Source organism: Miniopterus schreibersii, assembly GCF_964146895.1.
Source record: "Miniopterus schreibersii genome assembly, chromosome: 17".
In the NCBI taxonomy this organism is placed as follows: Eukaryota; Metazoa; Chordata; class Mammalia; order Chiroptera; family Miniopteridae; genus Miniopterus; species Miniopterus schreibersii.
Genome location: NC_138117.1, coordinates 820,900 through 846,518, shown reverse-complemented (window position 1 = coordinate 846,518; position 25,619 = coordinate 820,900). Strand labels below are relative to the sequence as shown.

The 25,619-nt window shown below is 49.1% G+C and overlaps 1 protein-coding gene across 1 annotated transcript in view; it reads right to left on the bottom strand.

Annotated features, from left to right (window-relative positions):
• The window catches only part of CNGB3 (cyclic nucleotide gated channel subunit beta 3), a gene marked incomplete at its 5' end in the record, with an annotated part of 32,246 nt that extends 12,564 nt beyond the window's left edge, over positions 1–19,682 (bottom strand). Inside the window, 10 exons of the mRNA XM_081116492.1 lie at positions 432–591; positions 1,133–1,274; positions 4,016–4,138; positions 4,834–4,898; positions 6,837–6,923; positions 7,927–7,977; positions 10,945–11,153; positions 11,838–11,987; positions 12,438–12,583; positions 19,636–19,682. Of these exons, the coding sequence (XP_080972618.1) occupies positions 432–591; positions 1,133–1,274; positions 4,016–4,138; positions 4,834–4,898; positions 6,837–6,923; positions 7,927–7,977; positions 10,945–11,153; positions 11,838–11,987; positions 12,438–12,583; positions 19,636–19,682 (1,180 nt within the window). The remainder of the gene's footprint in view (positions 1–431; positions 592–1,132; positions 1,275–4,015; positions 4,139–4,833; positions 4,899–6,836; positions 6,924–7,926; positions 7,978–10,944; positions 11,154–11,837; positions 11,988–12,437; positions 12,584–19,635) is intronic.
• Between the last annotated feature and the right edge of the window lie 5,937 nt (positions 19,683–25,619).

Here is a 25,619-nt window from a genome sequence, read left to right as displayed (position 1 = left end):
GCTATTCTGGGTGCTACACTCGGCGTAAGACATGAGGTCACAGGAAGAACTGGGTTCTCAGAGAGCAGGCAGGGGTCTGAGACCAGTTAGGAACCTGCCAGCTCTGAGCCCTCGGCCGAAGCTTTCAGTTTGGGGCCTCCGTCCCCTCTCCTAACGGGTTGAAGACACTTGACCTCCCAATTCTATGAGGCAGTGTGAGTAACACCTGCCCCACAGGCGCTGAATAAACTCAGTGTTTGCTCTCCCAGGACTGTGTAATCTGTAGGTATAGCTGGATAGTTAAGAAAAATAAAAACCCACAGTGTATAATTAATGCCTTTGAGATTATTTAGTTGTGTTTCAACCTCCTGCTCAAACCCAGGGGTCTGGCTCCTGCCTCCTGAGCACCCACCACCTGACGCATTGGGGATGTGGGAGTCTGCCTTGCTTACCCAGCATCCTTTGAGAGTCCCACGTGTACTGGTACCAGGTCCGGACCCGGGTCTGCACACCCTCGGGAATGGAGTAGGTGCTCATGTAGGCGAGGGTGTGGTCCAGGTGCATCCGGAAGTCGCTCTGCGCAGCCCGCGCGGCCCCGATGACCTCGCGCATCTGGAACGGGAATGCGGTTGGTCTGCACCCTGCATCCTAACTCCCTGACAGCTGGGTTTTAACTCTGATACTGGGTCTGATTTCTACCACTGACGTAAGGTCCTGGGCAGGTTCGGACCCAACACGACCAACAGCGAGACCTGTCTTCTCTACCACACAGGGATTTTGCCAGGATCCAGTCTCATGTGACCTCTGAAGTGGATTTCAGCCCGGGATTCTAGGATGATACTCGAAGTTTAAGTCAATACGAGAGCTTTGGAAGGTTTTCAGGAAGCTCCAGGAGGGAAGTTATTTTAGCAAGCGCCTCTCTCTGCGAGTCTGACCCGGCGCTCACCGCGCACAGGTCTCCCACGGACGCGACCTTTGGAAACGGAAAGGCGTGTGGGCCCATCACCTCCTCCCCCAATTCACGAACTCAGCTGAAGGCTAGTCTGAGAAGAGCCCCTCACAGATTTTGACCTTCCCCTGCAAAGTTGACAGAGACTCGCCAGCTTTTCGAAGGGGACAGCCTCCTGGACCCAGTGTTCACATCTCAATTTACCTGGCCAATCAGACTGGAGAACACAAAGACCCCCAAGAAAAAGTTCAGCAGTTGAAACAGAATTTCGAATAAAGTCTGTGGTTCTGGGAGGCCCCCGATGGTAATCAGACTTCGAACGGCCCAGTAATAACACCTCAGGTACCTGGGAAAGAGGAGACGTACATTTTGCTCTGACTCTGACATTAAAATATCCCTATGTCTGGAGCATAGGTTACCACATGACAACACACGTCCTGCTGACCGAGATTTCCTTCCACAGGCAGCATCGGGAAGCACGTGTTCCAATGTCAGCCTTTTAAAAATCCTCACCCGAGGGTATTTTTTCATTGCTCTTCAGAGAAGGGGGAGGGGAGGGAGGGAGGGAGAGAAACATCGATGAGAGAGAGACATCGATCGGTTGCCTCCCACACGCTGGGGACTGAGCCCGCAACTGAGGTACGTGCCCTTGGCTGGAACTGAACCCAGAACCCCTCAGTCCTAGGGCTGACGCTCTACCCACTGAGCAAACCGGCCAGGGCTAACGTCAGCTTCTTGATCAACTCTGTGAAATGACTCAGCAAACTGGAGGGGGTGCCCACTAGCTGTGCCACTTCTCTCTTGCTGCAAAACAGACCACTGTAAGATGTAATGCTATAAACCAACAGCTATGTCATTGGGCTCCTAATTCTGTGGCTCGGGACCCTGTGCCAGGCCCAGCAGAGAAGGGACCTCTGTGCCGGTGAACTTGACGTCCGAGAGAACCACCCTGAACAAGGTGGAATACATTCTATGGATCGCATTTTAACTTTCACGTTTCACTTTCAAACGCACAGTTTCCCATTACCTGTCTATTCTGGTCACAGGTTCTGGACCTGTGGGTCTTTCTAAACTCAGGAACATTACTGAAGCCACCACCACCCAGCAGCGGGAGAGGACTGGCTCCTCTCCCTGTGCCACCTCCTCCGTCCAACACAAATGTCGGGATCCTGTGCCCTCCTGGGGCAGTGTGGGGTCAACAGGAACAGGCCCATGAGTTACTCTCTCAGGTTCTTACTTATATGGGTGTTAAGTGACAATCACAAGTGGAACGTGGGTGTTGGTTTTCCAGATCTGGAGGGTGAGGCCCACACTATTACTTTTGTGTGAAATAGTTGGCCGTGTCGATCGGAAGTTTTCTGCCCTGATGCTTTGAGGTTTACTTTGGGCTTCTTTTCTCAGCCGTGTCTTATCCCCAGACATGCACAACCAAAGGTAAGATGTGTAATTTAATTAGATGGTATCTTACGGATTTTCTAGGATTAGCTTAATTACCCAGCCACCTTCCGTCTCCCTCTGCTCCACTAAACTCTTTGCTGTCTGGTGATTTTATTACATCTGAAGAGAGTCTCACATGTGGTGTAAGGATTGGTCTGTTTTTTTGGCCAGTGTCTGAAGTATCTAGGCGACCCTGAGTAGATACCTTCATGTACAAGGGCCTCATCATCTTCCTGAGTGAAATGAAGGGGTGAGTCACCCCAGGTAGAGCAATCCTGACTCTGTCCTCGCCTGTCCACAGCCTCGGTTCCCGACAGCCTTGCTCACTCCCCCTTCCTTAGAGGATCTGTGTTTGGGATCAGGGCCCAGGATTCCCTGTGAGGTCTGGGCACACTGGGAAATTTACATCAGAAAATAAGTGTATTTGGGTGTGCCCCCAAAATGTATACACACACTTTGAATAATTATAAAGGCAGTGTTTATTAAAAAAATTTCATTTTCAAAATTGAGCTATCAGCTGTTAAAGTGTATACAGTTTTGGGGGAAACCCTGTATCTGGACAAAGATAGATGGGAGTATTTCTGGGAACCAAATAACCTTCCTACTTAAGTTTTCCTTTTGAGCTAAGCCCTTTCCTCACTCATCATATTTCTAATGAAGGCGGCCGTCCACTCAGTACCACGAAAGTGACCCCTTGTTTTGTATGGAAACGCATGGACAGTGTTATTCTGGTCAGGACTCGAGGGGCAGCAATAAACCTGACTTCTACTTCGAATGTCCACAATGCCCCACTCAGGTCACACAGTTTGCTGCCTGGTTCTCACAGGGCAAAGTCAACAAGTCTAGTGGCCTCAGAGGCACCTTCCACTTATAGGTCATAGAAACCATCACAGGCTGACAAGGTCAACGTGTAAACTTGAAGCAACAGAGGGGCAGGTGGTGTTAACATCTGCCCTGTGCAAACGGTCCTAAAATATGCAAAAAGCTGCTGATAAAGGCGTTTTCTTTGCACAGACAGCCACCTATGTCCCTGGCTGGTGAGCGGATCCTGAAGCTCTGGTTCTGCGTGAATCCTAAGTGGGCAGCCTCAGAGCCCACAAGTGATGCTCGTCTTCCCAGCCAGAGAAGGAGGCGGCAGGAAACCAGGGCTGGGAAATACCGAAACCTGCTTTCTGGCCTAGGAAACGATCACTCTCTGTATTTATTCTGTGAGGGACTAAGAAGAACAGGTGGTTTCTAATTCTTCCAGTCAAGGTCCTACTTATAGCCATTAAGTCCAACTTGTCGACAGGGTTCTCAAGTCTTCTCCATCTTTACTGTTTTGGTTACTAGGTCAATCCGTAGTCAGGTGTCGCCATCCCACACTCTGACCCCCCCACGCACACACGCGCCACACACCTGCACCCGCCCGCACACAAGCACATACCACACACACCACACACGTGCACACATGCCACACACACAGACACGCACGCACACGCACCCCCACTGGCTATGACAGACTCTGACATTTCCTGCCCTGCCCTGCCCTGCCCTCCTCTACTCGACCCCCTTTCTCTGAAAACATCCTACTCAAGGTCTTCACCGCCCACTGACATGAAACGGAAAGTTAACAAGACTCAATGCAAGTTTCCGGAAGTGAAAACTCACTGGTTTCCTTCCCCGCTGTACACCCACTTGGTGGTTCCAATTCCTTCGTGGTGGGAAGCCCAGTAGTAGAGGCAGGCATTCAGGTGCAGAGCAAACAGCAGGTAGCCCGTCGTGCGGACGACTCTGTGGGGAGAGAATGCGAAGCGAGGACCCGTGCAGCTCCTGAAGGTGGCCCAGTGAACATGTCCTTCCCCCGACTGTCTCCAATGAAACTCCGTGCTCCACATCTGCGGGCTGTTAACTCCCACGAGGACACGGAGACAGGACAGAGCCAGGGCACGTGTTCTGACTTTGGTGTCTCGACTGGGACCAACAGTGAAAAATCCTTCCCCTCTTCTCACAGATACTATGAGTCAGCTCCCTGGGGGATGAGCGAGCCCCCAGGTCACCTGTCCACCTCAAGCCCCAGGACATACACCATGCCGATTTAACGGGACATCTCGGGAAAGCTCGAGGGGCTTCTTGCTACAATTAGGTGTAACCGAGGTCTCCGTGCAAGGGAGGATCGGGACAGCAAGACAATGAACTGTCATGAGAGAGACGGAGGGCCAACCGGTGACAGAGCACATGTATTTACACCTGTCTGATGGAAACAGGTAATTTGGCCTGTTTTTCAGTCCTGCATTCTTCCAAAATCTAGTATGATTTCCATACTTTCATCTCACTTCAAAATATATTCAGTTTTAGAACATAACCGTACACTTTTTACAGCCAGAAATCAGAGATGACCCCTTCTCTCTGAGGGCGGTTACACTCTTCCACCTGAAAGGAGCCCCTGCCTGCCCTCCCAGCCCGATGCACACCGAGCCCCGCCTCACCTGTAGACACAGGCCCTGTCCATGATCGACTCCAGGTGGTGGTTGAACTCAAAGAATGACCTGTACTGTGAGGAAACAAGCAGGAGAAATCCCAAAGCATGTCGGTCTTACAGACACCTATTTAAATAAAGCTCCACAACATAGATTTTATTGGTCATTCAAAATAATTCCATTCACACGTCTTTAAAAAACGAGGGGCTGTTCAGTGGTGTTTCCTCTTGGCGGCACTTAGAGTGGCGCCAGTGACAGGGCTCCCCGCTTCAGTTCCTCCCTCTCGTTGGTCTCATTCCTGATGCTCAATGAAAACCAGGCTTAAAAGCATCGTTTCCTTCTTTTTAAAGCGTGGACCGGAACTCTGTTTTACAGTAAAATCACACTCCCCCAAAACCAAGTGAGAGAGGAAAAGTGTGACACACCAAAGTCGTAACCAGTGCTGAGTCCTGAGGCTCAGAACCGGCATTGCTTCCGAGCAAGTTGCATTAAACATGTTTCATTTCAATGAAATTTAAACTCCAGTGAACATTAGCTTTGGTCAGCAATCCAGGACACTGTTCAGACACTGAGCTTAGACACGTGGACTCCAAACCGAGTGCCGTTTCCTTCCAGGCCCTCTCCTGCCCGTGTCAACGCCTGTCTCCACTCACACTCCCTACACAAGCCATCTCCCTCATCAGCTGAGGCGGAGAACGCAGGAGGGAGACCTCGCCCCTGCCCTTTGCTAACCGTGTGACCTAGGAAAAGTCACTTAACATTTCTGTGCCTTGGATTCCTCGACCGTAAAATGGGGACAATGGAAGACCATGCCTCTTGAAGGGGTTGCAAGCATCCCCAAGTTAACACATTTAATTATTCATGGTACTGAGAACCACAGGACCCTCCAGCTGGGGCGGACTGGGAAGGACTGGGAGGGACTGGGAGGGGTTCTTTAGGTCAAAAATCGTTTAGTTCAGGATTTCATCCAATGTATATATGACTGTAGCACAACATTTGGAATTAAAAAACAACATAAAAAGTAATGACTCTTTAACTAAAAAATGTACAGATGGCTTGTTTTCCCAGAATTGCTGAGTAGGACAAATCCCTCAGACATTCAGATTAAGATAATTCCAATTGGTGGTAACTTGTTTTTGGTGCTCATAGTAGACATTTACACAAAGGGATGGTTTAAACTTTAGCTTCAGTGGTCACTGAAAACATGTTCTTAGTGTTTTCTCAACTGGAGACAGGTTAACGATATTTTTCCTAGAGAATGTTCATCAAAACGACCCACGTATCTGTGAAATGACTGGACGGCGGGGCTATGGAAAAAAGACCAAGGTTGACTTGCAGAATGTCCTATATTTAAAACAACTTCTGGACATGGATGGATTTTGGACCTAGCAATTTATCTTCCCATACCAGTCCACAGAAAACGCCCTTTATGTATTTTTTTGCATTAGAAAGTGTATTCTATTGTGTAGGTGTACAATAATTTGTTTAACTAGTTCCCTGTTAATGGACATTTGAATTGTATCCATGTATGTAAATATTTTTGTTATGCAGAGCTCTATTTGCATTTTTTCTAGGATTATAGGATTTCAGGTGAGTAAGATAACCTAGAGGTTGTCTAATCAAACTGTCTCCTTTCACAGCCAGTAAATGCCTTTTCCAGGCATTCAGTGACTGTCTAATAAAAAAGGGCAAATGGAAAATAATACAATTATAAGACTCATTTGTAACTATAGCTGTATCTAGAAGCGCCAACACGTTCCTGTCTCAGGTTATAAAAGCACCTGCTCTGAGAGACAGAATAAAAACAGCCAAGAGCAACTTGCAGTAGAAGCAACGACGTTTCTCCTTCATTGAAGTTTTAACATTCGTAGCACTGACGAGGGTGGGAAATCGAAGGGCAGTTTGGGAAAATGAAGAACATTATATACACTTAGGATATGTGAAATCACTTCAAGATTCCCGTTATTACAATAAGACAATTACAAGTAAGAATAACAATGTAGCTGTCTTACCTTCAATATCCTGTTTGTCCTAAATATTGGATTAAACCCGAAGAAGAGGCAGAAAACATCAAGTGGCATTACTGATGCGACATCCAACTGCTGGGAGAACACATGTGGTTATGCCGTGTTCACGTGCTACTTGGACGTGGACTGATTTACACCAACATAGGTAAGAGCTGACCAGGCACCCCCAGGAATTCTGTTCCTTAACACAAACTGCCTGCCCTGAAACATGAGTTAATTTCCCCTCATCAAACTCAAGACCGTGCGGAAGCGTTTGGAGCAAGTTGGGCACTTAGAAAGGATATTGCCCTCGGAGGAGGCCATCAGAGCAGCAGACGTTTTACCAGCACGTCTGAGCACATACACAATGTTTACAAAGACAATTAGCTGGAGATAAAAACAAACCCAAGGGTATTTTAATCACTGCAGATTGCCAATTGGGACAATGTGACACCTAAACCCAGGTTTGTTTTTTTTTAAGAAAATGTGAGGCCACTAAAGTGTTGTCCTTGAGATGGGAGATTGGAGTTCCCACCTACATACTGGGGGACCTCGGGTAACCCCCAAAGCTCTGCGGATTTTTTAAAGTCAGGAGGAACAAATAAAAGTTAACAGGTACTTGGTTGTAAATAACTGGAGGTGGAAAGCATCAGGTTATGCGGCTATTTGAGGAGAGGAAGATGCCATACCTGCCACTTGAATAATTGTTTCCCTTCTATTTTTTACTTTTCACATACAAACAAAAAAGAAGCAGGAGTAGCAATGATTTTATAGGCTTTTACATCATCATGGTGCGTGAGCTGCCGGCTACATTCTGTATGGACAGGACCAAGTACAGCCCACACTCCTTCCCTGTCTTTCGGCTGGAATTTCAGTGTGGGCACCGACGTTTCATTCTGCCTGACAGGCCCGTATGCTGAGCTCATTGAGTAAGTACTGAGAAGCCAACCTCAGGCTGGCCTCGGTCTCATAAAACTTCACCTGTGCAAACTTGTTACAAAGGCTATCATTCAGGCAGGTTTTCGGGTAGAAATTTATAGCTGGGACTTGAAATTAAAATGGCAGTGGGCTGCTTGAACGACTTTAAGTCACCCACCTTAAATTTCACAGAACTCCTGTAGTGCCTTGCGAGCTCACCGGAATCCACCTGAAACGTATTAATATTTTATATTAATTTTACCCAATTTCATCACTTATTTTCTCACTTTAAAGCCGACGATAGCTTTCCCCTCCACTGGTTCCTTCCAGCTTCTGCCTGTAAACAGGCTCTATCCTCTCAGATAGTAAAACAAGAATAACGTGCCCTCAGCATTGTGGTTGCTGCCATTGTCACTCTCGCTCTTTGTAACTGAGTTGCCATCACTGCTTTGCCCCAGGTCCTTCGCTTATGTCTGACTCTCACCCATGGCGACGTGGTGCAGCAGGACCACGCACTTCCATTGGGACTGGCGCAGGAAACCCCAGGGAGCGCCCAGTGATCGCGCCAGGGGCCTTTCAGATGCTTAGCATTCCTGTAGGGCTCCCACCGTGTTTTAAAACCACATATGTATCTCTTAGTCCATCTATTTAAAACCAGTTATTCCCTCCATGGTGATCTATCTCAAACAGTGTTGACTTTGTTAAGCAACTATATATAATTAGTTGCTAGAATATACGAGGAGCCAAATAAGTATCTGCTGAGTGGGTGACTAGATAAAGGAATGAAGAGATGAATGAAACTTTTTGCAGTGTTTGATATTTTGAGGGGACAATGACTGTCCTTGAAACGCTTCTTTCTGAGGAGCCTGCAATGCAGTTCTTGGCTGACGGAGCTTCTTCAGTTCCAGTGTTTGGTGTCCTTACGTTCCTTGGGCGAGCGGTTTAAGTCACTACTCCCTAGGATTCAGCTTTCATCCACCCTCACAGTTTCAGAGATCCACCTTCTGGAGCTGTCGACTTGTACAAGCAACTGCCTCTTGCCTGCACCAAACCCCGAAGCACTGTCAACTCCAGCCTAAGCGAGCTCTCCTCCCCCTCCCCCTATCGGGTACCTGTGAGCATCCTGTCCACACCGTCGGTGATCCTAGCCCACGCCCGCTCTCCTTCTGGCCCTGGTCTCCTTGCCTTTCTTTAGTCTTGCTCCCCTCGATCCATTCTACAGTGGCAGCCAGATAATCTCTCTAGCTCACATCATTTAACAGTCCTCACTGAGGTATGTCAAACCCTATGACTCCACACGACTGTAAGAAATCCAGCTCCTTTTCCTAGTATACAGGCCCTACTCCCTGTCTCGCGCCTGCTGCAGCATCTCGCACCCGCTCTGTCAGCAGCCCCCCAGTACAGAGTTTCTCACCTTGATGCCTCTGCCCAAGCTGTGCCCAGAGCTTGGAACACATTTCCCCCCTTTTTTGGGTGGGGTGGGGGGTGAAGGTGTGTAGATAACTGAAATTCATCGAGATCTGGCCCAGGTGTCCTTTCCTTCATGATTATGCTGGTCCCTCCTTAGTCTCCTGCTCTCTATTTGTGCACCACATTTTAAAAAAACTTTTTTTTTTTTTACTGATTTTTAGAGAGAGAGGAAGGGAGAGGGAGAGAGAGAAGCATTGATGTGAGAGCAGAACATTGATCAGCTGCCTCCTGCACGCCCCCTACTGGGAATCGAGCCTGCAACCTGGGCATGTGCCCTGACTGGGAGTCAAACCAGCAACCTTTGGGTGCACCGGACAACGCCCAACCAACTGAGCCACACCGGCCAGGCCATGTGCACCACCCTTTAGAAGACACTCCACATACATGGAAAACTGTAAACCCTCCCAGCCCCCTCGAGTGGGGGCATCAGCATCTCAGTCTGTTGTCTGTTACTTTTCTGTTCCCCTCTGGGTCTTGGGGAATTAATATTTCCATGATCCAGCCCTGGAATGCCCAGCAACTGGGTGTTTAATAAATGTTTGCTGCAGGAAGGAAGGAAGGAAGGAAGGGATGAGTGAGTGGATGAGTGTGTGGCCCTGTCCGCCAAGGGCAGCACAGACGGCACCAGGTCGGGGCCTCAGGCGGGGCCCTGGACTGCAGAGACTTCTTCCCAAGGTGTAATCATGTCTCCAAGGCTGCCGCGACCTACTCCAAGCTAAAGAGACCATTACACTTCTTTCTAACAGACAAAGCAATTTGTCCCTGTTCTGTATTTGTAGTTGGTGATAATGCATTTTAAACAGAGCTCATTGAGTGTGTTTTCACTGGTTATTTTTCTTGGTTTTAACACTCCATTGTGTGCAAAGGCCTCGTAGAAAATTGAAAATAAAAATCTCCCCTTACCGATTCTGTCATTTTCCATTTGTCAAACATTGATTTTCTCCCCCTTGTGCACCTAATGGAGGTTGAAATTAGCTCTTTCTTGTGTGCTGTTTACTTATTTGCCCACCATCATCACTGTTCATCACGCTGCCGCTGAGCTCTGGGGCCGCGCTGGTGAGTTAGCTAGGGCCCTGACGTCTGCACGAGGAAAGCTGGGAATGGATTTCTGCTGCAGCGCCAGCTCTGGCCTTTAAAATTCCTTTCTAGGAAAGATTTCAAATATAAGAGGCATTCCACAGGAAGGAACATTTTAAAAAATCACCAAAACTAGTCCTCCCAGCTTTTTGACACTTTGAGGCCAACTGGAGACTCAGAAGAGAATGTGGAGGAGATTAAGGAACCTACCTCTCTTCTCCCCAAAATACAGACAAACTCAAGGTGCCGCTCCCTGGTCATTGCTCTCCCTACTGTGATGCTGGGGTCTGCTCTGGCCGCAACACCTTCCTGAGAGGGCAGTGAGTGAAAGGCTGCAGGGTCCTGGCGCATAAATTAACGGGAACGGTAAGGAGACTCACATCTCACATGCACCCACTCAGCCACTCATCCCGGGCAGGTCACACGCACGATACTGCTACTCTCATTTCTAAGTCACGCAAACTGAGGCACAGAGCTGCTCAGTGGCTGTTTTGCTCCTGTGGTTACTGTTACTATCGTCACTATTATACAGGGGTTTCCAGTGGTTACAGATCCAGAGTCAGCTTCAAATGAAACAATGTTGTGAATTCACTTTTTACGGTCAGATCTGATCCTCAAGCCCAGTGTCTGCCTCTCCCAGGCCACTTACTATGAGGTCTCCTCCTCTTAGGAACTGGATCCTGGGCTGGACGAACAGCACGTCGCCCAGGTAGATGGTGTCACACACAATGTCCACCGCCAGCCAGCAGTACGCGTTGTCTGGAGTCTGATAGGGGAAGGCCAGGCGCACGGGGATCAGCCAGCAGTTCCAGGCGTAGGCGGAGGTGAGGAGCAGGAGCCACAGGAGGTAGCAAGGATCTGGAGGAGGAGCAGAGGGGGTGACTGTAGGGCTTGTGACAGCATCACATTGTCCTCGCTCAGTCCTCTCTGTCTGTAGAGCTGGGGTGGGGTCCTCGGAGGTAGCTGGGGGATGTGAGAGGCCCTGTTAACAGTAGAACAATGCCCCTCGGGAGTGGTGTTCAGAGATCTCAACTCTTCCAACGTCGGAGCCAGAGCATGTTCTCTGTCTCCTGGAGAAGTGGCCCCTGAGTTGTGCCCACAGGTGGGGTGCTCTAAGAATCAGGAAAGGGGTGTCCCCCCGGGCAGGTGCCCACTGGCCACCTCTCACCTCGAGGGCAGGCTGGCGTGGGGAGGGTGGAGTCAGCCCAGAAGGCTGTTCACGTCAGAGTGCCTTCACACATCGCTTTCCTCTGCCCACAGGTGCTGCAGAGGGACTGGTTGCATGACCATAACTAACCATGTGCAGCCGTGGAAGCAGAAGGACATTTCAGAATGATCTGGGGGGCGGGGTGTCAGTGCACATGCTGCTGAGAGCTCTGGGCTTTCTTTTCAAAGGTCATAGGGCAGGACAGAGCCTGCACTGCCTTTTAAAGACGGGCAAGGACAGGTGGGCAGGGAAACAGAGCATCTGTGCCTGGGTTTCCAGGTCTCTGGTCACAGCCAGCCGTCCTGCTGGGATGGTCCACCTGGGATGTACAGTACCTGTGTATGAGTCGATGCTTCTTGGGAGTCTGATTCGCTTCACCTGCTCCATCAGAGGCACTGTCTGGAGTTCACAACAGGCCGCGCCGCAGTGCTCCTCTCTGAGCTGAGCGGTGCTCTCCTGGGCTGACGACATGGCTGTGGGCTTGGCTTCGTAGGGAAAAAAGATGTTTTTAAGAGGTTACGTCCACTTAGTGAGCCAAAAGCTTGGGTTTCTTGAAGTTGGAACATTCCAGAATCTTCCCCCCTCTCAATCCAGGTAGAGGAGCTAAGATGAAAAGGTGCAATAAGGTGAGTTCATGGAGGGTTACTCTGGGTCACCAGGCCGGGCCCTCTGAAAACCTGTGGTTCACTCAGGAGACTGACCCTGAGCAGGACGGAGCTGGGGTCTCAGCCCAGACTCCTCTCCTGCACTGATTGAGGGTTGCTGCAGGCATGCGTCTCCTGCCTGCTCTCGCCTCCCTGGACCACCCTGGATATCAACTGTTTCAATCTAAATCACTGTCTTGGCATCTGCTTTTGGAGGGACCCAGACTAAGACATTTGCAAAATGCACGTCCCTCGTGATCTCCTCCCGTCGCCCTGAGGAGCAGTGCTCACCAGCCTGGGGGCTGCACTCGGGGGAGGACAGGTCTCCCTCTGCCAGCCGCGTCCGGTACAGGGCTGTCCGGTGCCGCAGCCTCCTCGCCGCGTCACGCAGCCGGGCGTCGGCCCACGCGCTTGTCACCGGGGCTCCGGGCAGTTTGCTTTTCGGAAAGAACGTCAACAGAGATGAGTTCATGAGGACATATGCACAGGGACGGGTGACGTCTTTTCTCCTTCCTGTGTCCTGCTGTTTCTGTCTTGTTGAACGACAGACAGGAGTCAGGCAGAGGATATTAGAGTCCACTCGGAATTTCCGGGGGAAGAGAGGAGCAGGTCTTTTTTCTTTCATTGTTTTTTCATAATAATTAATGATAAACTCGGACAGTTGTCCTCAAAAGTCACATTTGAAGAAAAGCCTGCTTTGAACAAGTAAACGGTTTTTACAGGAGCACATTTCTGACTGAAATACTTGAAATGACTACAAAATCTGACTCTCACCGACGCATGTGCTGGTCCACCATACAAGCTACGAATCTGAAGCCAACTCAGGTCCGGCAGATAGGACCGGGCCAGCCCTCACGTCACGCCCTGCCCACGCTCACCTCAAACACCGAGCGTCTGGGTGGTCTGTCACATTTCCCTGTGCACATGGCACTGCTTGTACGCAGTGGTGTGTACATATGGTCACGTACATACGGGCAATCTCCCGACCTCGATCACCCCGGGTCTGTCCAGAGCACACTGCAGCACGTTCATGGCTCTCCCCCTTCTCCCCCCCCCGCCCCCCCGCCCCCCCCCCCCCCCCCCCGCACAGGAGAAAGGCCAGGAGGAGTCACAGCAAGCAGCCGCCACCTGAGAGCCAGGGAGAGAGGTCTTAGGTCTGGACTTCCAGCCTCCAGAACTGTGAGAAGTAAATTTCTGTTGTTTAGCCCCCATCTGCAGTATGTTTCGGCCGCCCGAGCGGACTATTAGGAAGGCCTGGTGCCTAGAAAAACCAGGTGGGCCTGGTTGAAGCAGCAGATGAGAAACTGGATAAAGATAATAAGCTGACGCCATAAATCTCTCGAAATGACAGAGAGAAGATTTAAAAAACGGACAGTGCCGGAAAACAGGAAATTGCTGTCTGGAAAACAGGAAATTTGAGAAGTTTCTTGAAGATAGAAGGTGCATGATTCATGCGCACTCATTTCAGTCTCAGAGCCGCGATGTGCTTAAGCACAGTGCTGCCCTCGCTGTCAGTGAGGAAAACCTCGGCCTGGAGCCCTCACGGGAGGTCTGCTGCTGGGGGAGCCGGTCCCGCGAGTGTTCTGCCCTCGGACAGCCTGGGTTCAAGGCCAGCAGAGGCGCTGTCGGTCATTAGGGCGAGGACCCATGTGGGGGGGCTTTGCGCAGATAGACTACTGCCTGGGAGATAACCCCTGAAGAAGGAGCAGGCGTGTGGATGAGAGATAAACGAGTCTTTACCTCTGAGCCACTAAAGGAAAAATGAAGTGCCTGTCAGAGCAGATTATTAAAGAGGAAGATTGAATTCGAGCAGCTGCTGACAAATCCTGGGAGCCAGAGGGAGAGCCGTGCGGGTCGTCTGGCTCTGCGGTGAAACGCTCCCTGGTGCGCGAGGGACCCTTCTCTGTGCGTGGTCACATCCTCAGGAAGAATCTGACCTGACGGGGTTGCCGCCAGGTCTCCACTATGGTCAGTCACCTGCCACTGGGGACAGACCTTCGGGACCTTCATGCCTCTAAAAAGACACCAACCGGAGTTTGACAAAAGGCGCAAAAGCCATTGAAGTGGGGGGGGGGGGGGAGACGAGCTATGGTGACAAGCGGTGCTGGGGCAACAGGACATCAAGGCAAAGAAGTGAACTCTGGCCCAAACCGCACACGATCCAAAGACTAATTCAATATGGATCACAAACTTAAGTGTGAAAAGTAAAACTGTAAGGCTTTTAGAAAAAAAGAAAACGAAAAAGCTTCTGGATCTGGGGCTGGGAGAAGCGTTCCTACATCTGACACCAAGAGCCCCGGCCATAAGAGGAAAAACTGTAAATCGCACCTAATCTATACTAGAACCTTCCCTGTGAGAGATCCTGTGGGGATGAAAAGACGAAAGAAAAGCGTGTGAGAGCTGTGTACCCACGAAGGCCTAGGAAACAGCAAGGAATCTTGAAGCTACAGTAAAACATGGCAACAACCGATCACGAAGTGAACCAAAGCCGGGATCCCATGTTTCGTGGGAGAGGGTGCAGAGGCCGGAGAGGAGCCCCTGCAAGGCGGCGGGGCTGTCGGACGGAAGAGCACGTGTGGAAAACAGGCCATAGAAGGCAGACAGAGCTGCTGGAGGGTGCACATCATTAGAGCACGACACCGCCGGTCTTTGAAAGGGGCGTTTTGGTTTTAAGAGGCCACCCTTAGGTGGTCTTAGGGTGAACTACTTCTCTTACCTAACGGGGAGCACCTGGTCCATGAAGCAGGGCTGAGGGAGCATCCAGCCTCTGGGCTCCTATTTTAGCAACAGGTGCTGGGAGGCGGATCTGCTGAAACTGAGCGACAGTCACTTAAACTTAGTTTCTTCTGCGAGGTGAGCTGAGACTCCTCAGAGGAGGGTAACACGAAGAACGATGGGGGAAGACGTGGGAGGCCGAGCGCACCACACGGAGCGAGAGCGAACATTTCCGAGGCTTTGCAGAGGGGCAGGCCGCTCTCCCGATAAACAGTCATCATATTTTATGGTAAAAATGGGCAAATAATGGGTGTCGTCTGGCACAGGCTGCAAGACACTGACTGTTCAGTCCAATGACCCAGTTTCCGAAGTGCACACAGCACCCGTGGGCGCGACCGAGGGCCCCACCCGGTCTGTCCGCAGTCAGCCCGGGCCCTGCATGTGCATCACAGGCTCTTGCGGGATCGGGGCTCAGACATACGGACTCGCACATGCAGCAGCTTCGTTCCTCTCAGTGGGTGTGACAGAACCATCCTAGTGGCCCCATGCAGACTATAAAGCCACGTAGAAGAGATCACAGCTTTAAAACACCACGGACGCCCGCCGACGGCTCTGTTCTTTCTAATTTCCTGTTTGAGAAGGGGGAACTGCCAGCAGAATTATGTTTGCGGCCTTTCGGGAACAGAAATTTATGTTTAGCCATAGCTCAGGGTCGCAGTGGGGCAGCAGCCTGGGATCAGCATGGCTCCTGCCAGTCACATGGAGCACTAAGTCCCCAAACTTCCTCTGGGGATGGGGTATTTGTCATAAAGGCTTGAAGTGTAAGTTTGGTGACATTGCAAGCGAAAGAGCCACCACCGTCGCTGGAGACAAGTGTGTTGTGCTCAGGATCCGCAGGTATTCTCATGTGCTTGGGTGCAGGGAAATCCCAAGTTCTGTGCTGCCATATACACACAATTTATAGGCCGATTTTATTTTTATTTATTTATTTATTTTAATCCGCACCCGAGGATACTTTTTCCATTGCTTTTCAGAGAGAGTGGAAGGGAGAGAGAGAGAGAAAAACATGGATATGAGAGAGACACATTGATTGGTTGCCTCCCGCATATGCCCCAGCAAGGGCTGGGGATCGAGCCTGCAACCCAGGTACCTGCCCTTGGCCGGAATCGAACCCGGGACCCTTCAGTCTACGGGCTGATGCTCTAGCCACTGAGCAAACCGTCCAGGGCCTTTTTATCTTTTTGTATGAGCTTTTCATATATTATATAAGCACAAACATTTTCTTTGTTTATTGTGTCCCTGCCTATGTTGTTTTTAACACAGAGAAATTTTTATTTTGATTTAGTCGAATTACCCACGTCCTGTCTTCCAGCTTAGAAAGTCCTCCACATATTTGATAAAGATTCACTTCAGTCTTCTCATAATTGTTGAAAGCTGATTTTGTTTTAAATTTCATTCATCTGATATCTGTTTGGCTCCTTGGTCTGCAGCGAGGATCTAAATACACGTCCTTGCACAGCGGAAGCGTGCTGGGCCCATAAATACACGTCCTTTCCCCCAGCAGCTCAGCACCTAACACAATTCTTTGAACCATCTTTGATATTGTGATTTTTGATGTCACATTTCCCTTTCCTGTATTATTTTTCGTCTATCAATCAAATTCCTATTTCAAACAAGGCTAATTAATCTGCCGCATGCATCCAAGTCCAAGTGCGCACAACAGCACATACTTCTTCATTCACAGATTTACTCCAGGGCTCCCCCCTCCTTTCAGGCCCGGTCAGGATGGGAAAGCATGGGGTGGGGTGTCGGTAAAGACGGGTGGGGTGGGGAGGAGAGAAGAAAATGAGGCTTTGGTAATTTATTTTCCATAACAGGAATCCACTGAGTGCACACAACTCAATTTATTTTCTAATCGTTTCCTTCCACCCCTTAGTTACTCTTTTCCTTTGATCTCCTCTCAGCTTTGCGATTATTCCAGTCACGTTGGCGGCCGCGTTACTTCGAGGGGCAGGCACCAGGGGGCAGTGTAGGCACGTTTGTGGTGCAAACGCCATGCTGCTCAGAGGCTCCAGCTTTGCCGGGAGAGAGGCAGCTGCTCCGGTTAACGACCTGAACCCAGCTGGGTTCAGCTGCCACCGCAGGGAGCCAGTGCTGGGCGGGCCGTGTATGGGGTCAGGGAGACCGTACAACCAAGGACAGCCTTGTTTCCGCTTCACACCATGAACCTGTCCACCCATGCATTTATTCATTCGTACTTTTCAACAGAGTAGCGATGGTGCTATAGCTGAGTGTTGGGATTATGAGTGGTTTCTACTTTTGTTCTGTGCAATTTTTCAAATTTCCCACAGTGGACATATGCAAAATATGTAATGAGAGGGAATAAATGCTTTAGGATGAACATTTCTTATTATTTCTCATGGTCAGAATTTACTGCAAATCATTAATGGAACTGAGCTTACCACAGGGACAGACGGGGGGTGGGGTGGGGAGGGAAAATCCATGAGGCTGCGTTTTCCTATGTTACTACCTGGGATGCTGAACATTCAGCTGTCCATTGATGGAACCAGGGAGAGGCAGAGAGAAATGTCAGTCCCGGAAACCAGGCCTTTGAGGCTGCCTGGGTGGGGAGTTCTGCCCCATGGAGCTCCTCTCCTTGAGAGCCTGCAGCGTGCCCCCGCCCGCCGGAGGGCACTGGGAACCACAGCAGGGCCCTGGTGGCTCCTCTCCAGCAATGGCCCCACAGGCCAGCTTGTTTTCAGCTGCTAATGGGGCTGCTTCCCTCAATTTGTCTGTACAGCCTTTGTGCTGCTTCTTGAAAATCCACGGGCTGCCAACCACATGCCACACCTCCCGTGGCAGAGACCGTCCCTCTAGGAGGAAGTCTGCTGTTGACACACATGTGGACTCATGAATGCAGAGAGAGACTGGCCGCAAAAACATGCGGTTAACATGGAAGACGCTTATTAAACAACATGAGACAAAAGATACCTAAAATACAATATCTAAAAATATACTACACTATAAATCCAGATACTAAAAATAACAAAAATTACACTTAAAGGAAACAGAACAGAGTTATTACTTGAAGTGCACAGACTGTTCTCATACCGACTCTGTCCTCCGGACAAGCCGACACTGGGAAGGCGTCCACGAAGGCTTTCCTTGTGGACCAACCGGGTCTCTACCTTTGTAACTGTGACCTCGGCAGACGGTAAACTGGTGATTGACAGCTGTTCTGTTTGGCCTGTAGTTTAAAAGAATTTTAATGTATCCAGGGGTACTCAAAATATGGACTTCCAGATTTCGGGGTTTTCTTGAAAAATCAAATGATATTGGTGTCACTAGGGACCCAAATTCCACAGGGCAGCTCTGAGACAGACTGGCTCTCTGTGGCAGGAGGCTCTGGGTGCACCCACGCTGACCCTGGCCCGCCTCTGCTCCTGCTTGCTCGTCCTCAGTGTGCTTCACCCATGGGTGTCACCTGCCTGCCTCAGAAACCCTGTCAATCATCCATCAGTCAGCCCGTGCTTCCACTGCTTTGCTAGGGACACGAGAAGACCCAGGTCTGAACGTCACCATTTAGGTGCTGCAGAACAATACGAAAGTTGTCCGATTTCCTTGCTTCTGTGCCAGGGGAGAGGCGGCAGACACAAGCTGCCTGCCCTGTTTTCTATGGCAACAGGCAACGGATCTGTCATCTCTCCTGATAAATAGCGAAGCGATTACAAGGGGACCACAAACTGAGCCTGTGGGCTGGTTCCTCCCTCAGGGCCATGGGCTCGCTCATCTGCTGACTCATGTCTCACCGCCCACCGGGAGCATTCCCACGGCGCTCACCCCACCCGGTTCGCCCTGGCGCCTGCATCTGACTTCTGGCGATTAGGAAGAGGAGACACAGGGGGAGGCTCTAGCAGGAAGTTTACCACCAAAGACACACACAGATGAATAATCTATACATAATACATGACTATTATGCTGCATATAACATAACTATACACAGGGTGGACAAGAGTAGGTTACAGTGTAATACAAATAAATAAAACAGGAATCAATACGTAATAACACAAGGATGAACTGTTTCATGTACTTATAACTGTAAACCTACTTTTGCCCATCCCTGTATATATAGATATATATAAATATTTATATCTATATATATCTATATATACATACTACTACTTTTTTTTTAATCCTGCATTTTACTGTGAACTCGCTGGCTCACGTCAAAGCTGCCGTCTCTTGTGATAGTCCCAGTGGTTTGGTGGGAAGTACTTATGAGGCTGTACTCCTTCAGTGGCACCGAGGTCGTCCATTTCCATAATTATACTTGGTTATTGGGCCACACTGGTCTTGGCAGATGAAAGGAAATAACAGTCAATCTTCTGGGAAAATGAAATGCTTACAGAACTGGAGCAGCCACTTTGTGAACGTGGAGGATAGCCATACGTCCCCTCAATCCCTCTTCTGAATCCGTGCCCAGGGAGCACATGGGCAGCTCCCCCAGGACCTAACGACTCAGACACAGGGCGGCCACCCTTCTGTGGGTGAGACCTGCCCACAGTCAGCTGCTGCCTACATCCTGATCAGAGGCCTCAAGGGGCTGGTCATCGACAACGAGCGGGACAGAAGCCGCCTTCGGTCCCGGCCAGTCCCTTGTGTTCATGGCCCCATCATTCTGCTCTCTGCTCCCCTCCGTGGGGGTTATGGGGATTTTCCAGGGCAGGCTGAGCAGCACAGCTGGCATGTGTTACATGTTTCACTGAGTTCTCACCTGACCAGGCCTTTGTCCTCGGTCCCAGCCTTCTCCTGCTCACCCATCGTTCCCGTCAACTCTGGTGCATTTTGAGAGTGAGGGTTTGTGGTCGGATCTCTGAGCACGTGTGCCTCTGAGATTTTACCTGTGGAAAGGAAATGACACAGACACAGAATATAGGCCTCTCCCGACACAGCTGCTCCACGGTGTGAGCTCCAGCGACCAGCTCCTTTTCCCAGAAGAGGCTTTGCAGTGACCAAGGCTCCCCTCAGGATTCCCGCTGAACCAAGTGGGAGGAGCTAACCTGCAGACAGACGCCTTGGGGCAGATGACAAATATCCCTAAAGTTGCTGTGTTTGTAATAAGTTCACAATGTATATTCTTTTTGAAACTAGTAAAGCTGAGGAGTCATCATACAAAAGCCATTCTGGGCTCTGCTAAACTATTCGTAACTTAGGGCTGAAATTGATATGTCAGAAAATTCAGAAAAATAAGATAGGCAGAAACGATGTCATTATTGCTTTAGAATTTTGGGTTACTTTTAATGCCACCAAATCCTTGCTTTTGCTTTGATCTTTAGCTACGACATCTTTTCTGAGGAAGCAACAACACACACTAATGTGCTTTGGCTTCAATTTCAGTCCAAAAAATTAAATTTTCCCTTCAAGTCTCCAAATATAACTCCCAATTAATATCGTTCAAATTGCATTTCACCCAGAGCATAATCAACTCACTGGTAAATATTCAGATTGTAGAGAAAATTTTAATGAAAGTAAATTACTAAGACAAAAGGAAACTACAGAAGCAGGAAAGAAACGCAATGAACACAACATAACGGCTCTGCATCCCCCACAAACAAGCTCCTCGCTTCCTCTAACCGGATGACCATGCTTAGAAAGTGGAGCTCGAGGCCCAAATTGTAACTCTTATTTATGGTAATACATTATAACTTTGAAAAGTTAAGCCAATCCAGTCCACACGTTTTCACCATACAAGTCCTGTAATATGAAAATTTCTAGGATCCACTAAAATCTGGAACCACAGTGCTCTGCCTGTGGTGGACAGTGACATCGGGGACCACAGTGCTCTGAGTTTGCCTCCACACACCTGGCTGATGCTGTCCTGGGCCTGGCAGCATTTCACTCTGGCCTCTGGGATCCACTTCCATCCTGGGGGGGGGGGTGGAGACTCATGCAGGTGTGAAACACCTGCCCCCCTCCTCATGCGAGGAAGGAAGGGAGTGGAAGCCTATGCCCCCCACATCCTATCAGTGGCACTAAGTAACTGCTGGAAAGGGAGGGAGTCAGAGAAGGAACCTACTTTGGGGACAAGGTTGAGAATTAGACAGACATGGAGTCACCTGGCTTTTTTGGGGGGGATGCATTTAAAAAGAGAAAAGGCTGAAAGGCTTCAATGGTTGGAATATTTGGTGTGGGCAATGCTATCACCTGTTGACTTTCTAATTCTTAAAACACCAAATGCACTGTGGGCTTTGTGTCAAACAGGAATCTTGTATCAGACACCAGCAATACCCGAGTAAACAGATATTAGATGAATTAGTAGAGACTGAGTCTGAGGACTTCGCTTAGGTGCATACATGATACACTCTTTTCCTCTTAGTGAATGAACATTTGGAGTTAAAGCAGTGAATAACACCCTTTTTAGAAGTGTATGATTAATGACTATTTTCTGGCACCCAAGGTTGTATTTCTGACTCAGCTTGTGGTTAATTCTGTAGTTGCCAGAATGTTCTTAGAATGATGTTAATTATAACACTTTGATCACACTTGAAATTTTATTATATCTTGGTAGACTGTCAAATGGCACAGAGGAAGTTGACAAACATTATAGCAACGCACATAAAATGTAACTCAGGCAGGGCGCCCCGAGACGTCATGGGACAGGAAGTGAATTCTTAGAGTTAGGAAATGCCTGCGGAGATGGAATAAGAGCAGGTGAGGGCTCGAGGGTCACCCACGGGAGGGGGGTTGAGGAGCTTAGGTTCACAAGCGGACATGCTGAAGACATATTAGTGAGCTACAGTTATTGCCAATTCTTCGAAGGGCTGGTACTCAGAAAAGGAGATTTATCTCACAGGTTCCAGAAGGCAGCAGAAGGATCCATCCATGGGATTCAAAGAACAAACAAACAAACAAAACCCCAAATATTCTAACAAAACTGGTCTAACAGCAAGACGCATGGCTTTGGGGGGCACTGACAACCGTTGCTCGGGGGACACAGGCAGGAGCTGTGCCTGCGCTCAGGTAGGGAGGCACAGAGGTTAAAGGTCCTCTAGTCAGCCTTAACCTGCTAAAATGTCCTGGAGGGATTTAAAAAAACACACACCCAAGATACAGCAAAGAAATGAACAAATCCACAAACAGGAACGCAGATCCCTCTAAGCGAGCTTTGGTTTGCGTGAGGATCAAAAACCCTGTCCTCTCTCAGTGTCACGCTTGGTTTCAGGGGCGCTTTTATTGGGGTTAATTCCTCTAGAAAACACATTTTATGCACAGGTATTAAGGAGCGCGGAGAGTTACTGGGTGCTGGGTACCAAACAGAGAGCGCGCATCCCGACATCACTAATTCCCAGGGCGTCTGGATAAGTCACTTTCTATAACAACTTCCTCATCCATAAAATGAGAAACGCTTTTGTCAGGGGGATTTCTGTGAGGATTAGATAAAGGCTTCACTCAAGAAAAGTGCACTGTAAACACGAGATGCTCCGCCAGCAGACGGGTAAATCATCTCAGTACAGGAAGGCTCGGGTCTGCAGGGCGCTGACCCTGGGGTCACACGGAGCCTGTGTTCCTGCGGAGGGTCTCAGGGGTCAGGAGGCAGAAAGCGGTTTCCCACAAATCAGCCTTGTTGCTCAGCAGGAAGGAGCCTAATAGCACAGGTTTGATCGAATTATGTAAATATATTTGAATTATGCAGACTACAAAAAATATGGCATCGTATCCAAAAAAAAGAGAAAGGAAACAAAAAACCCCACCCACTTCATCCACATTAGTTAGATTCTCTTAAGTTTTAAAAACAAGTGGAAACTGAGGCATTTTCTCAGTCAGAGCCTGGTGTTGTATTTGTTATTGGAAACAGTGAGCCCTGCCAGTGCTGCTGAGTGTCGTCCTGTGCACAAAAAGGTGGCCGGTTTGATTCCGGGTCAGGGCACATGGTTGTGGGCTTGATCCCCAGTAGGGGGCGTGCAGGAGGCAGTCGATCAATGTTTTGCTCACATCAATGCTTCTCTCTCCCTCTCCCTTCCGCTCTCACTAAAAATCAATAAAAAATCTAAAAAAGAAAGAAAGAGAAACCACAGTGAGTTCTGGGCCTACTTCTCCGACCGGCTGACGTAGCTTCCCGCCTCTCTGTCTACGTGCAGCTGGCCGGTGACCCGCATGGTGCTGTGAAGGACCCTGCCCAGTGGAACGACAGCCACTGTCTAAGTCAGCAGGCTGCTCTCTGGAGTTTGGGCCAGGAAATGGGAAGACGGGAGTGAGAGCTAGTCCAGAGTGGGGGTGCAGAGAACACCGCAGTCCTGAGATGCGAAGCCGTGTGGATGGTGAGTGGGGGGCAGAGAGAATACCAGTGGCCTTGGGCTGCCTCTGTCCCCCAATACTTTCCAGCTCAGTTACCCACAGGTTTCCTTACCATGAGCCCTTGCCACTGGTGATGCCCTGAGGTCTTTGTCCCTTGCCAAACCAGCATGGTGACAAATTTTCGTCATTACATCCAACTATAAAGTACAGCATATTTATCCTTAACATCATCAGCAGTGTCCTCCCATGTAACACGCCCTTAGGTTTGGGGGATTAGGATGGAGATGTCTTTGAGGGGCCATTGTTCAACCTGCCACACCCACCAGCTACGGGTACCTTATACCATCCTCAACAGCTAGGGAGGTCAGGCACACACCTTCTGCTACCAGACATTGTTTAGAGAAGCATTTAGAGATTAACTAAAACCCACGAACACAGACAACAGTGTGGTGAAGGCCTGGGAGAGGATATGGGTGTGGGGTGGAGGGAATCAATGGGGGGGAAAAAGAGAACATCTGTAATACTTTCAACAATAAAGATACATTAAAAAAATAAAGTAACATAAGTGACATGGAAGCCTAAAGAGGACTTAAGAAAGTTATCTTTACTCGATTCCAGAATGGACCGCACCCTTCATATCCATGGAAATATAAACCAAACCATGTTCTGCAGAAGATACGAGTCCCATGATCAGAAATCACACCCGCAGATGCTGTGACATGCACCCGGCCACCCTGAAATGAAATCTTACAACCACCAGGCCCATACAAGAGGCTATGTTTAAATACAAACACTTCCGCTTTTTCAAAACAAAGTATCTTAAGTGTAACTGTTATTCCTGCTACAGCCCTTGAGGATGCGCTTAATCTGCAGATCTAAGGGAACGATTGTCCTCCCTGCCACTCAAGTAGCTCCCCTGTTAGATGAAACCCCCACAGAGGAGTCTTCTCTGCCAGTGATGGAGAACCAGGCAACAAACAGACTGAAACGAGCATAACAAGGAGAGGGATGAATGCATCAAACCAAAGATGTGATCCCGGGTTCACACCATCAGCTCGTATTTTACAGAGTAACTCATCGTAAAGCAGAACTGTAGCCTGACTTATCTGGACGACTCAGGGTTTCTGTGCAGGGCTTGCTGTGTGCCTCCCTTGCCTGCGCAGGCGTGACTTGTCCTGCAGGGTCCTCCTCTCCGCCTCAGTGCCTCCCTTTGTCACCCATGTTCCAATGAACACAATGGTCCTTAGAGGGTCCACAGGAGGACCTTCCTCTCCTTCCGAAAAAGTTTGAAGATTAAAAATGCTTTTTAATTGTTGATGAAAATGTCAGGACCACATTTTTTATTAGATCCTCTCGGTGCATGGATCTCACTATTTGGGAAGTTCACACCAATGCACTTCCGTCAGGAACCAGCCTTATGATATTAGATGTTTCCTCTTTCAATGACAAATCACACAGAACATTCGGAACCTGATAATCCAGCAGCTGAGCAGCCAGGCTTTGCTCGCCATTAGGACATAATATTAAACTGCTTTCATGAGACAAACTCATTGCAGAATATTTACTATTTTCTCCCTCTCCTCAGATAGGTGAAGGCTATTTGGGAGACACTGTTGCCACCTGGGCTGAGATGAAAGCGTGTAAGAAAGACAGCGGTGAAAACAGCTATCTGTACAGAAACAGGCAAGTCTTCCATACATTCTAATCCAAATGAAAACCTAGAGATCTTCAAAATAAGCAAAGAAAATCCATACACTGGAATGACTGGTGGTTACCAGAGGGGAGGGTGAATTGGGGAACAGGGGTCACATGTGTGTTGACATTAGGAAGCTAGACTTTGGGTGCTGAGCATGCAATGGAACGTACAGACATAGACTTACAATGCTGCACACCTGAAAATAATGTTATTAACCAATGTTACCGTGATACATTTAATTTAAAAAGCATCTACTGAATCAGTGACTGAATGAAGAAATAATGTTTTCGTGAATATTCAGGTCTCAGACAGCCTCAAGCATGACTCTGTAATTTACCCGGCCGAGGACAGGTGCTGCATCAGACAATGCAGTTCAGAGAAATGTGCGTCTGTCCCTTTTCAGTTTTCCCTACAGACCTGGGCTCTGACCTGGTATCCTGGCGAGCACCTCTTCAGACAGGACGGGAGTCACCGTGGTTCTGAGAGACGTCCTTCTACTGTGGTCTTCTCCCTTCAAGAAGAAAAACAGAGACTCTATGTGATTAAGTCACAAAGACATGAAGTTGAAGGTAAAATAGAATGTGTTTTTCATTCCATCATCGAGCCAATCCCTAGACTCGATCCCTTGTCTGTGCAATACTGAGGGTAATCATCTGGCACGTTAATGAATGAGAGGCCTGGCTCCCCCAGCGGCTGCTCACAGGCTCCCCTGTCTTCTCAGGTGGCTGCTGCCTCTCCCAGGAACACCTTCCTCCCAACTCGGGTCC